We start from the raw sequence: 14,189 nt of genomic DNA, 5'->3' as shown, positions 1-14,189 counted from the left end.
TTATAAAAGGCAATTTCTCCTCATTTCATTTTTCAAATTTATTTAGTTAATATTCTACCTGGATTTAAAACAACATTGATTTATTCTGTCCTCTGTTATGAATCTAGGCATTGCATAACAAAATATAAGAGAAACGCAATTATTTTAGATTATTTTTTCTTAATAAGTGTGCACTACAAATGCCCTTGCATTCATGCCCTTGCATTCATTCCCTTCCAGATGTGCATTTCAGTAGAAGAGTAAATATGTCTTCAGTGGTCTAAATAGACTCTTATTTCTTCAATTAGTCTTTTTTTTTTCAGCCTCTGTCAGATTGTATACAGTGTATTGAGAGCGCTGATGTATGAAATAGTAGCTTGAAGTTTATAATAAAATGGATGAATATGTAGAAACTACCAGAAAGGCAATACGATATTTGATATACAAAAATGTATCAGCCTAATAAATGCAATTAAGAGAAAAAAAATGTGCTTGATATCATATTTGTTTCTGATTGAAATTCTACCCTGTTAGTACTTTCTTGCAACTAATTCTGCAATTCCTAAGCTGTGAAATAGCTGTAAGTGCTATCTTTGTAAGTGTTATCCTGTCCTCCAAGGCAGGTACTCTGTGTTTTCTGAGTATTGAAGTCTAACTGACTTTGCATATAAAAAGTTTTAATTTAGCATTCAAGTGTGCTGTTTGGCATACATGCCTAATGACAAGGAATGTGTCTTGTTTGTCACACTAATCTTTTTGCTTGAAACAAATTGGAAGAGATATTAAACTGTTTTCTTTAATATCTTGATATGACAATATAACTTAAAGCTTCCAATCATTGATCCAAATTCTCCTTTGGAAGAAGAAATTTTTACTGTCATTGAAATAAGTCATTGCATGCCCTTTTGACAGGACATAAAATAACCTTGTGTATTTTTTTTAACCAAGTTGGCTTGCTTGCATGTCTGCTAGAGAACATGATCATTTAATTTCCATTCATGGAAGTTCTATTCTCGATTTGCTTGCATATTTTCCATTTTAATTTAATTACTCAATATTAAATTTGTTTCAGTTGTAAATTGAATAATGGTAAAACCATCTCATAATCAGGAGAGGGTATTGAAAAAAATGTAATTGTTTCAGGTTGATTTTTTAAAAATTTTTTTGTCAGCCTTTTGATAAACGTTTAGCAGTATAATTGATTAGTCTTGTATAGCTGCACTCTGCATGGCTGCTTCTTATATGCATTTTATCTGGGCCTTGGTATTTTCGTTTATATTACTGGTAATCCATGTAGTTCTTCTGTAGATGATCAATTTAGAACTATTTATATTCTGGTTAGAGAACATGCAGAACCAATAACTGTGGTTTCAAAAGTACTGAACTTTCAGAGGCACATACTTATTTTATACAATTTTAAACATACTTATTTTATACAAAGGTGGTTGGAAGGCAACTACTGTGCAAAATGAGTAACTTTGTAAGGAGCTTCTGATAATCTTAGTGAACAGGTATCTACATCTTTGTGTGCTGGAACCCTTGATTAAAAATGGCCCTGCAGTTTTATTTTCTCATAACTTTATGGTGGCAATGGGGAAAGAAGGAGGAATCTTCATGTACAAACCATATTGAACTGGATTAAACAAATGTTGATGTGCCTATATAGAGATATTTTAATAGTTGATTTATTTTTTTTATGAGTAGAAAGAGTAGATCACAGAATAGTCGTACGTGACTTTGTACTTCATATTGTTAATGATAGTTTTAGTTTTATTGACAACTTAAATTTTTAGGAATATTATGAATTATTTGGTCAAAATACTGTATGTACTAACATTCAAAGCATACCTGAACCAAATGCTGAAGCATATACATCATTCTAGAGCTGTTTATTTTTGATGTAACTTACCTAATTGTGCTTGTTACAATTAATCATCTAGTGCTAGATGATTCTTTGCTTCCGATCTTGCGACATGCAGCTATGTGCAATATTTCTGCTTACTGTGTTTAACCTAAGTATACTGTACCTAAAAGTCAGTGCTCCTGTGGTTGGAGGTTGTCTATACATTTGTGCTTTGAAGATGCCTCAAGGCCCCAGAAGGACTTTGGGAGCAGCTTGCCTCAGAGCAGGGCGCAGGAAAATGTTAACTGCTTTGAAAATCTGCAGCGCGTGGAAATGCTTTGTTTTCCTTTTCTTTCCTTTATGTTCTTGCTGCTTCTGACTCTCCACACCATTCTCTTTGCCCTTCTATTTTTTTTCCCCTTATGTCTCAGAGTTGTTTAAAGTGTATGTATGTGTATGTAAATGTTTATTTACATATACCAGCTTGTGGCTGCACACATCAAGTTATCTGTGTGCTAAACTAACCCTGATTCTGATGCACTTTTGGTATCACTAAACTAATTAACAGAAATGAAGAGGAAGTCAATTTACAGCACTTCCTCTTTGCTCTTTGAGTAAGAAAATAATTGGATATAGATGACAGTGTCAGCTTGGATTGCTTTCTGTAAAGTGCAGGCACAATCCTGTGTGTTACTAGCTAAATAATATCAGTCAGTATGAATAACTGGGGATTATTTTTCTTATTTAATCTGTAACAACTGGTGTGGAATTACAGTAACTAAATTGATTTGTGTCTAAATTATAGCTGTTCTCTGCATGTTAGATAATGTGCTTTTTCTGATATGAAGCTAACTTGAGTTGTAAACGTCACATGAGCTTTATTTAAATATTAAAGCTTTTGCCTATATCATTCTTTCACTAATTGTTTACATTATAATATTTTCTAAATTTAATATTTCATCAGTCAACCATTAGATTTTGGTTTTTGTAAATATTTACATCATATTAATTTGTATTGCCCTATTTATGTTTTTGTCTTTGTGTTATTAGAAAGGGATTGTTTTGAACAACTGTTTATTACATCTTGATGAAGCTATTTTTAAGAATATTTGGCTAAGAATGGCTCTAATTGCCTGATCTTACTACATTTATGCCTTGAACTCCAAAATTATTTGTATTATAATATCCTAATTTTTGCAGTTTTTCATGTAATTTAAATAATTTTTAAATAACCCTTCAAGACTGTCTTGACACTACTATTTATGAAGTGTGCATGCATGTTTAGGATTATAATTCTGAAAAACAAATATGAAATAAGAGTCCCTTTGAAGATTCAGAAGTAGTGAGTGCTCACCTGAAAGTAGGTTCTGTACCAAGCAGGTGTGTTAGTGATTGTACCTCATTAAGAATGTGGTAATTCAGAAAATGAACATACGAGATCATGAGAGTTTGACCACTAAAATTACATTTAGGGCGGTGGCCAGAAAACTCTGAGCACCATACAGAGTTTGCTTTTTTCCTAAGAACGCTTTCCTAGTGTTGAGTCTTGAAGGGTTAATTTTTGCATTTGCATGTACTGGAACTCAGACTTTTCTTTGATGTGGACCTCCTGTTGCAGATGGAACTTTCCATCGGTGTTAAACCTGAAATGCTAATTGAAGAATTTTACTTGCTATGAAATGCATGTAAAGTCAATTTTCTTACGTGGAATGAAGCTTTCAGCTTGTGATTTGGTTACTTACTTTGGATAAACTAAACAATGTGTTAGTAGCCATGATTATTTTTCTTTGTAGGTTTCTGACAAAGAGAAGGTTGATCAACTTCAAGAAGAACTTTTACGCACTCAGGTAACTTTTATGAGCTACTGGTGTCTTAAGTAGAGATTTATGTGCAGCAGACTCAGATTTACTAGATAAAAGTGCACCTGAAATAGAAGATACTTGGTAAAAATGCAGTGCTGAGTTTATCAGTACAGAGTTGACTGCGTTGGCCCAAACCAAAGGTCAGTCTAGTCTATTCTTTCCCTGACAGTGACTGACAGAATGCAATAGGGGAGTGTAAGGATAGGGCAAATGTGTAATCATACTTTTCTGAAACACCTTTCTTGCCTTCAATGCTATATATAAAATGTAAAGTAAACCCAAGAGCGTTACATACAGTGGTGATATTCCAGTTTTTTATAGAATCATAGAATTGTTTAGGTTGGAGAAGATCTTTAAGATCATTGAGTTCAACCCTGAAAATCTCTGTGCATGCTAACTTTACTCCTAACATTCTTTTGCCAAGAAAGGTTGGACCAGGTAATCCTTGAGGTCCCTTCCTACCTGGTGTTCTATGGTTCTGCAGTTCTCTCTTACAACTTCAGTGCTACTAAATATATCTGTGATACCTTGTATATTTAAAGGCACATTTGTTGCAGAAAGGAAATGAGTTTACATATTAGAGTTACATTTTAATACTTTAATCTAAGAAATGTCATTTCTAGTAAAGTAAAGAAGCTTCTAAGTGCATTTGCTTTCCAAACATCAGAGGTCCAAGAGGAAAAATAGACATCATATGGGGGATATTTGGGGTGAGAGATTCAGATTATAGTACAGTGGCTTTCAGTAGAACCAAAGTATCTTTTTTTGTTTTCTTCCATCAAGAAAAATAATTGTAGTTACAATGCTAGAGTTATATATAAGCCCTGCAAGTGTTAAGCAAAATCTGTTTTGTGAAGCAGTAAGCAGTTCTTTCCATTAAAGCTATTTGAATGATTGGACTGTTCAGTATGAAAACTGTTGTGGGCACATTAAAAGCTTTTTCTTTGCCCTCTCTTTTGGATTTTTTTTTTTTTAAAAAGAAAAAAAGAAAAAAGTGAAAATTTGAACAATGACAGCTATTGGTATGATTTTCTTAATATACATTCCTAAAAAAAATTACTTCACAAAACTCAAGCCACTTTCGATTTCTGAATGTCTTCCATCTAGTTCAGTTGTTGTAATTTAATATAGTCTGAGAGAAGGTGTGCTTTTGCAAGTGAAATCCAGTTTTCAGTATTTCCTCTTGTTACTTCTGTTAAAGCTTCATTAGCTGGCAGAAAAGATGACCTGCAGAGAGCAGCTTTAGGATCACTGCTTTTCAGACTGGCCTTTCAAAAAGTGCATGGCCTAACTTCGGAGGACCTAAGAGTTCGATAATAGACATTTGGAAAGCCCATCATTTAATATGAATTTCTGTATACACATGTTACTTTGTTCCCCTTACGTGAAACTTATAACCTGACAAGGTTAAAACAGTAATAAATCTACTATCTTCTATCAAGGATGCAAGTATATATGAGTATACATTATTTAAGAACGAAGTCACAAAAATAAATATGTTTTTATGTTCACTGAAATTTGGTCTTGCATTCAGTAGCTAGTTTAAGAATTCCCTGCATCAGCTCAACCAAGGAGAATTACCAGCCCTTCTGGGAGGTAGCTTTTATAATACTGAACAATACAGTGTGCAGCTGCAGATCTGATTTACAAAGAAATACTTGATGCCATAGGCAGTCCTTACAGAGCAGGAACCATGATTCTTCAGCTATATGATTTACAGTTCTTGTTCAGACAACAGCACTTTTTCCTCCTAAGTGTGTTGCCTTACAGTAAACTTAGAAGGGTTTCATATATTATACCTTAATAGGGCTTCTCAGTGCAAATGTGGTATATGGTGGGACTCCTTCCTCTAATTAACTGACTTGAACTTCACCAAATCTCATGCCAACAGTTCTAATCTCCCTAATTAGCAAGGTAAAACTAGTTATATTTAAGCTAGACCTTTTTCAGGGTTGATGCCTATTAGTCATTACTTCAGTTTGCTTGCTTTTTCTTAACTTAATGTACAATTCATCTTTTGTTCTGTCTCTAGGCTTCTAAGTTGTTTGGCTCTGGCTCAGCCACATTGTTTTGATAGGGGGTTTTGTAACCTCTTCATATATTTGCTAGTTTTGAAAGCATTTATTAGTTACCTTTTTTTATAACAGCTTTAAATTTTATTTGTTCTTAGAAGTACACTCAGAACAGTTTCAGAGTAGGTATCAAAACTATATTCGTATCTCATCTTCAGAGGACTATCATAATCTCCTAAACAGGACTAAGTTGGTATAGTTATTTCTTGAACTGAGGTTATATACTGAAGAAGGGCTCTAGACTTGCAAATTCACATTTAAGCCCTGTGATCTTTTTGCTTGAACAGCCGGTTCCCACTGACACTAATTTCTGTCTGACCACGTATGTGTAGCTCCTTTGAAAATGATGCCTGTTTAAGATGCTTAAAGATTGATTTCTGTATCCCCAAGTTTGAACACTGTGGTCTTATTAAATCTTTTGAAGCAAAGGTGGTATGTTGCTGAAAAAATGTTCTCACAGTCTCCTCTTGATGGCCTTGTATTTTTAATGAACAGTAGTGATCACAAAGGTTTCTATATTTTTGAAAGACTTCCCTGAAGGATAATATATTTTCTATAGGTAAAACTTTGCTGATGTGAGTGTGCTATATCTGTAATTACAAGAGTATATTTGTACCACTGTTTTGTAGCTCAAATACCAAAGAATGCTTGAGCGATTAGAGAAGGAGAACAAAGAACTAAGAAAACTGGTACTGCAAAGAGATGACAAGGGAATTCATCAGAGGAAGTTGAAGGTACTTGTATGTTACAAATCAGCATAGAAATACAACTAGGCCATGTTTCCCATGATGCTATTCTCAGTTGTGTTTGTTAATACATATATGAACTTTCAACATTAGTTATAAGATACCTATGCTAGTTTTTTTGTCGTGTTAAGGCTTTTATACATCCTCTTTTTTTTTTTAACTATATAGCTTTTGGAAATGGCTTCAGTTGGAGAGCACAGAGGGGTTACCAGGTCTAACTAAATAACTTACCTAAGTAAGTGGGATATGTGGATTGGGTTTTTTGATGTAGCTTCAGTGTATTTACTAATAAGTACGCTTCCAACTCTTCTTACATGCACAATCTGATACCTTTGTGCTTTGTCATGGGTCTTACTGAGTTTGGTAGAAATTTAGTTACAGGGCCAGGATCTTTTAATGGCCCTGTATAAATCCAGGGAGATTGAATTAAGTATGCTTTTGCTTTTGTCTGCCAGCAACCTGAGCATTCTAAAAATGGATGTTTTCTGCCTCTCTCTGCGTCACTTGCTGACCAATATGGATCTTCCTCTTTCCTCTGGGAACTGGAAGATAAGGAGTTCTTATTTGTACAGAATGAGGTTGATAGCTCTATACCCTTGTTTAATGCTTACTGTTCATCAAGCTGAAAATTTAAGTCTAGATATTTAATGGAAGAAACTCCATTCAGCTTCTTAACTTTGAAACTGTGAAGTCTGAGTGCTGTTGTTCTCTTATGCTGTTCATAAGAGCTCTCATTTTGCTCCTTCAGCAAGATGTATCTGCAACTGCAGTATTTTCATCCACAGAAGGCAAGGGATGACTTTACTTGGTATTGTACTTCGTAAAACCGATCTGTGCTGCAGTACAGACAGTTTAAGTTTCAAACCATCAGGAAAGAATAAACACTTTTTTACAGATGAGATTTACAGAATATACAGATGAAGTAAACTGAAATCCGGTCTTTGTTCTGTTAATTGGCTGTGTTTCCTCTCTGTCTTTTTTCTTTTTTTTTTTTCAGAAATCCCTGATTGATATGTATTCTGAAGTACTCGACATCCTGTCTGATTATGATGCCAGTTATAACACACAAGATCATCTCCCTCGAGTAAGTAGATAAAAAATTCAATGTTTTTACTGAAACACCAGTTTTATAATTGAATAGAACATTTAATTATATTCCAGAATAATCCAGAGCTAGTGCTAGGCTGTTTTCTTATAACTCTGGTGTTTTTGCTTAAGACATGTTCAACATTTTAAATGCAACAAGAGAATTTTGAGAATAACCAATATAACTACGTTAAAAAGTCTGTCTTGGCTCATAGATAAAACCCTGTCTAGATACAGATATTGCTGCTGTGCTCAGCCTTTCATTTTAAATGGTTTCAGTCAGTGCAGTCCAGAGTTCTCAGCACTGTACAAAGACTGTGGTTTCCCAGTGTGTACCAGTGGAGCTGAGAAGGTAAGGTGTCCTGGCTAACTCCCCACAGCAGTGCTGCTGTTGGAGGGGGGAGCATGAGAAGGGGTTTGGCTAGCCTGACTGCTGCTGTGGTGGACAGCCAGGAATGCTTCCTGCTAACGCTGGTGGCTTCTATAGGAAGCCACTAAGATGGGGAAATGACAGCAACTACATCAGATTTCAGCCTTCTCCAGGCAGAATCAGCATCTACCAGATCAGTACTCTTCAGTGTTTCACCTGCTGAAAGGGTTTTTTGCAAGGAAAGAACAACTGCCTGCCAGGAGAACAGCAAGCCCTTCCTCTCTTTGTTAGGTGGCCTGGCAGGTTAGGCCCGTAGGGTGCTTTGTGGACTGTGTCTTAAGCACAAGTCAATCTTTTTGCATGACTAAAAGTTAGTATTTCTTCAAGGATTCCATATTTAAACCATTGTGTTTATTGTCAAACATAATACAGCCAGTGTTGATACAGATTAACATCTTTTTAGTCAGCTTTTGTCTAAGCTTCCAAAATGTCCTGCTGAAAGCCAATGGCTGTTTAAACTTTCACTTAAGGTGGTGGTGGTTGGAGATCAAAGTGCGGGAAAAACCAGTGTGTTGGAAATGATCGCCCAAGCCCGCATATTCCCTCGAGGGTCTGGAGAGATGATGACACGTTCCCCTGTTAAGGTAAGAAACATCATAATCTCTGAATCAGCAGTTGTTGTACTGTTCTCCCTCTGATTATGCCATTAATTAAGGTGTACATGAACATTTTGTAATTTTATTAAATGGCCTCTAGGCAGGTGAGTTGTTGCAGTCAATGACAGAACTTCTGCAGGCCTATATATGATCCATATACACTATCAGAGTAGTAGTAGTTCCTACTATAGTCCTGTGCTAGATAAGCATTACATATAGTTGTATGTCTGCAGTGGGAAGTGTACGTATGCTAGGTCCTTCTCATGTTTCTCTGTGTTAGATTTACTGTGCTTTCTCATATAATGCATTTACCATTTAGGTAACCCTTAGTGAAGGTCCCCATCATGTGGCTTTGTTCAAAGACAGCTCTCGGGAGTTTGATCTGACCAAGGAAGAGGATGTAAGTATAAAGAAGTGACTGGAAGTTAATGTGACTTTTTTTAATTATCTGAAAAATTCTGTGTCTTTGAGCTGTTAGCCCCTGTTTAATTGGAATGAAATATGTTTAGTGGGGCAAAGCATTGTATTAGTTATTAAATTATATCTTAGTGTGGTTTTTGGCTGGCACTGAAGTGAATAAAATGTAGGGGGAGCTCCTGTGTTGAGACTTTTTTGGAGTATGCAGGGGTCTGCTGGTAATCTGTCATTTAGTGCCCCATTTCCCAGACTTAGTTATTCAACATGCATTTGAGGGAGATACTGTTTATAAAGAGAGCTCTTAAGTAAAAAAAGTTTACTTAGGGATTGCGTTGGTGATTTTTCTTCTATCATGATCATAAGGAGTTTTATATTTTATATTTTGCTTTTCCTGAAAACAGCTTGCAGCTTTGAGAAATGAAATAGAAATCAGAATGAGAAATAGTGTGAAGGAAGGGTGCACTGTTAGCACTGAGGTAAGACTTGAACAAATATATTGTGGCAATTATCTCTATATGTATATCTTTTGTAAGTGTTCTTCAAATAGGAGACTGCGATGAATCCGTTTTGTGTATATGTAAAGTTTTGCATTATATAGAGTGTATTTGGACTGTTAAAATGCATATAAAATTGGACTTCCTATTTGAAATTACAGGCTGGTGCTGGTTTAAAGCTTGTGCATGTGTAAATATTCATTTATGTAATTTTATATATGTGTGTTTGTGTATGTAATTACATACAAAGTAGGCGTATGTATAAACCTTTAATTTCTATTTTACTTCACAGACCATCTCCTTAAGTGTGAAAGGTCCTGGCTTGCAGAGAATGGTGTTGGTTGATTTACCTGGAGTCATTAGTGTAAGTATGCAATAAATAAATAAAAAATCTTTAAGACATGTAGTGATGTAGTGGTCTTGGTGAAAAAGCTGTTGTTTTTCTTTTTTACATCTTTCTGTTTTCTTTTTTCCTTTAAATGTGTATCTCTATATACATATTAAAGACCGTGACATCAGGTATGGCTCCAGATACGAAGGAAACTATCTTTAGCATCAGCAAGGCCTACATGCAGAATCCTAATGCCATCATCCTTTGTATTCAAGGTAATAAGAGTCTACATGTTATGCAACTGGCAGGGTCTTGTTATTTTTTACTTGTGATTCTTCTGTTACTCTGAGGACCCTCCTGATTTTCGGGGGGGGGCGGTCCATTTGTGGTAATCTGTATGGTGTACAAAACAACGTGCTGCAGAATGTCAGTTTATAAATTAAGGTACCTTTGGTATCCACGGCAAAAAGCATCTTTTTGATAAGATTTTTTTATCGTTAATAAAAAAATGGTGGTGATAATAAAATTCAAGATTTCTTCAGAGGTGTTTTTGGAGGCAACAGACAATAATAGTTTAGTATTTTGAGCAAGCTGGTAGTTGTTCAAAACTTACACAACTACAAGAAACTAATTATTTTTATAATAGCGGGAACAAAGTAAATTTTCACTGTGTGTACCCAAAAATTGAATATAAGTGTAATTTTAGTGGTTTTAATTTGTAACATGAAACTTATTTGATGCCTACTGTGCCTTCAGTACTGCATGATAGATTACATAGTCCCTAAAATACAGCTTTGTTTCTGTTTATTTTAGATGGATCAGTGGATGCAGAGCGCAGTATTGTCACAGACTTAGTCAGCCAAATGGATCCCCAAGGAAAAAGGACAATTTTTGTGTTGACTAAAGTTGATCTCGCTGAGAAAAACGTAGCGAGCCCGAGCAGGGTGAGTTGAAATTATTTTTCTCATGTTGTGATGGCTAAAGTCACACATGGAAAAATACTTGAGATACTGTCAGAAATATTTGACCTCATCTACCTGTTCTGGATGGTTTTGAGTGCTTATTTCTGTATTCAGTGTGAAATCTTGGGGGGGGGGGGGGGGGTTATTGTTTTAATCTTTCTCAGGCTTTGCTTTTAGTGATCAGCCACATGACCTCAGTCACAGCTTGGCTACAGATTGCTGTAATACTGGTTCCTTTCATGCATGTGACCTGGTCAAGTTCCATTTCCTGAGAAGGCTTTAGGATATTCTGGATAGGCTTTTTCACTTTATTTTGTGTTTTGCTGTGTTATGCCTCCTTTGTTTTATGCCTTTTTTTTTTTTTTTTTAAATATCAGTAGAACTCAATCCTATGACAAACTGGTTCTTATAGTAGTCTATACATAGATACAACTAGATTTGGCTTTAAAACTGTGCTGAAGGAGAGAAAGTCAGTGCAAAGTTAACCACGTATTTTTTAATCCTTTATTTTCATAGATCCAGCAAATAATTGAAGGCAAACTCTTCCCCATGAAAGCTTTGGGTTATTTTGCAGTTGTTACTGGAAAAGGTAAAGAGAGCTCTGGCTCTGCTTATTTTCTCCTTGATAGCAGAGAAAACTGTCTAAATGGAACTGTTGCAGCACTGTTTTCTTTCTCCAGGAAACAGCAGTGAAAGCATTGAATCTATTAAAGAATATGAAGAGGAATTTTTTCAAAATTCAAAGCTGTTAAAGTATGTCACTATTTATTTCTTTTACTAAAATGAGTCCGTGTCAGTAAACGCTAGCTAGCAACACTAGCGTTGTTGAATTTAAAAGAAGGGTTGCAGGGTTGAAATACTATTTGAGATTTAATTTGCTTAAATGAAGTATCTTGTTGAGGTGACCAGGTTAGCCTCGTTTCCTAATGCTTGCTGTAAGTCAAAGTAGAGAGACAAGCATCTTCATGCAGCAATTGATTCCACTGCAGTTCTGAGCCCCTCTCCAGAGATTTCTGTCTTTCCGTTGGCTCTAGACCAACTAAGTTCCCAGCCTATGTCTAGGCATATCTGGGAGGAGTGAATCCAGCCCGAATATGAGTCATAGTCCCTCTAAATATTGCGACAACAATGTTTTATTCAAAAGGTTAGCGTGTGTGTTCTGCTGGAAGTTCACTGAGCCGAGTTTTGATTTCACAGGCATGTATTTCTCAGGAAAGTAAGCTGCGTGGTCTTTGGGACTGCAGTAGCTGCACTGCAGCCTCTAGAATAAAAATTTATTGGGGGGAGTGGTGGGGGGGGTGGTTGATTTTTGTTTGGTTGGTTTTTTTCCCCCTTGCTTTGGTGAATAATCTGCATTGAATATTTTGGAGGAAGAGGCTAGAATTTGGGTTAGGTGCACATTGACGTGTTATGCTCTGGTATAAAAAGCAAAGCTTTATTCTTGTGAGGAGAAAATGGGGACCAGAAAGCGCGGGTATGCATAGAAGAATTTCCCTTAGCCGTCTTTCTTTACAGGACATGTATGCTGAAGGCACACCAGGTAACAACAAAGAACTTAAGTCTTGCTGTGTCAGATTGCTTTTGGAAAATGGTAAGAGAGTCTGTGGAGCAGCAAGCAGATGCTTTTAAAGGTAAACATCTTTTCGAAATTCCAGTGAAATAGTAACTTGCTGTTAAACAGTTAATTCTTCTATGTACGTAGAATACTGTTTTGCCAGCATACTTGGGCAATTGCGTGTTATATTTTTTATATGATCACCATTTCTCATGAATTGGTAATCGCCCCGGTTAGTCTTTACAAAAACACATTAAAAAAAAACCCATGGTGTGAAGGACCCACTAGCTCTAAAAACCAAATGAGTAAATAAGTATGAAGAAAAAATTCTTTTTTTTTTTTTTTTTTTTTTGTGGGCAAAACACAGTTATTCCACTGGATTCAGATGTTGTTTAAAATGGCTCCCTACATAAAGATACCATCTGATTAGCCAGGGCAGGACTGACATGTACAGAGCTGGAAGTTGAATGGCTCTCTTTTCGCTACATTTTTTTTTTCAATGCACGAGTCGTGCAATTTGCAGACAGTGTATCTGAGCATAGACGGCAAAAAATGTACCTCATTTGCAGAGGCACATAAAGTTCATGGAGGGTTTGTTGTAAGGAAGATTTGTGGCAATTTTAGGAGCTGCTAAACTTTTAAGATAGTAATGGAGTGCATATAGACAACTAAAAAAATTAAGGTCTTGTTTCTGATATTTGCAGCCACACGTTTCAATCTTGAGACTGAATGGAAGAACAATTACCCTCGGTTGCGTGAGCTTGACAGGGTAAATTACACTACTGCTTTAATTTGTGTGCTACAAAGTGTTGAAGATTATGGATTAAAACTTATGACATTTAATCTCATTTGTAAAGGTTTCTTAAAGTTAACATGAAGTACTGACATTTTAAAACGTAAGATAGTGTAAATTATTGTAGGGGAAGGAAATACTGAGCTCTGTTAGTGAAATAGTGAGCTTCAAAATTGCGATACTTCAATGCTTAACAAGTCCTTCGCTCATCTGGCATACAGATAACTGACCGAACTTGCCCACAGTCAGTGTTTCTTTGTGATCATAACAGAACTGTCAAAGAGGAGTTATGTTCTCTGGTCTTTCAGAGGAAGTAACAAAACAGTTATGATCCTGTTCTCTAATTCTTTTGTAGAGATCGTGAGTATTCAAATGCCATGCCTGGCCAGAGGCATGCAAGAGATGGGTGGGAAGATGTGTGGGAAACCAGGGTAGCTTATGACAAGCACATACATTGTCCAGAACATGACCAGAAGGTATCATTTCAGGCTTAAAGGCCATAAGAAAAAGGTTTTGGTTTTTTACTTTTTGTGTAGGAACATGATCAAACTATACTTAAAATCTTATTATTTCATATTTTTCCTTTTGCATAGAATGAACTGTTTGAAAAAGCAAAGAATGAGATTCTTGATGAAGTCATAAGTTTGACTCAAGTCACACCAAAGCACTGGTATGGTAATTTTTTCTTTTTTGCCTTTACAATATAAAGAGTTTTAGTAAAAAACATTCTCAAATACAAATAAGGAACTGTTTTTCTTAGGACAATGTATTATTATGTCCTTTGTCCCTGTGGAAGCAGTCTATGTTTGTTTATTATTCTGAATCAGCAAATACTTGTATAATATCTCAAAATTATATTATGTCAGTTCGTGTTTTGTTCTGTTTTTATACAGCAAATGAACAATAGATATTTCTCAAAAATAAAAAGGAACAGTCATAATAAAGATGTTTCCAGATGTTCATTCAAAGTATGAATCAGTAATTCCTCTTAACTTGATATTTGGGGATTATCATTGTGCGTGT

General features: G+C 35.6%; 1 protein-coding gene across 1 annotated transcript in view; it reads left to right on the top strand.

Moving 5' to 3' along the window:
- The window catches only part of OPA1 (OPA1 mitochondrial dynamin like GTPase), a 57,368-nt gene that overhangs the window by 13,480 nt on the left and 29,699 nt on the right, over nt 1-14,189 (top strand). Inside the window, exons 8-21 of the mRNA XM_086468487.1 lie at nt 3,616-3,669; nt 6,386-6,490; nt 7,500-7,586; nt 8,489-8,602; nt 8,934-9,014; nt 9,433-9,507; nt 9,818-9,889; nt 10,032-10,131; nt 10,670-10,800; nt 11,335-11,407; nt 11,499-11,571; nt 12,334-12,449; nt 13,078-13,142; nt 13,760-13,836. Coding sequence (XP_086324613.1) covers nt 3,616-3,669; nt 6,386-6,490; nt 7,500-7,586; nt 8,489-8,602; nt 8,934-9,014; nt 9,433-9,507; nt 9,818-9,889; nt 10,032-10,131; nt 10,670-10,800; nt 11,335-11,407; nt 11,499-11,571; nt 12,334-12,449; nt 13,078-13,142; nt 13,760-13,836 — 1,223 coding nt within the window. The remainder of the gene's footprint in view (nt 1-3,615; nt 3,670-6,385; nt 6,491-7,499; nt 7,587-8,488; nt 8,603-8,933; nt 9,015-9,432; nt 9,508-9,817; nt 9,890-10,031; nt 10,132-10,669; nt 10,801-11,334; nt 11,408-11,498; nt 11,572-12,333; nt 12,450-13,077; nt 13,143-13,759; nt 13,837-14,189) is intronic.

This window comes from Leptosomus discolor, chromosome 7 (genome assembly GCF_034619465.1).
Source record: "Leptosomus discolor isolate bLepDis1 chromosome 7, bLepDis1.hap2, whole genome shotgun sequence".
Taxonomy (NCBI): domain Eukaryota; kingdom Metazoa; phylum Chordata; class Aves; order Leptosomiformes; family Leptosomidae; genus Leptosomus; species Leptosomus discolor.
This window is presented reverse-complemented; position numbering and strand designations above follow the sequence as displayed.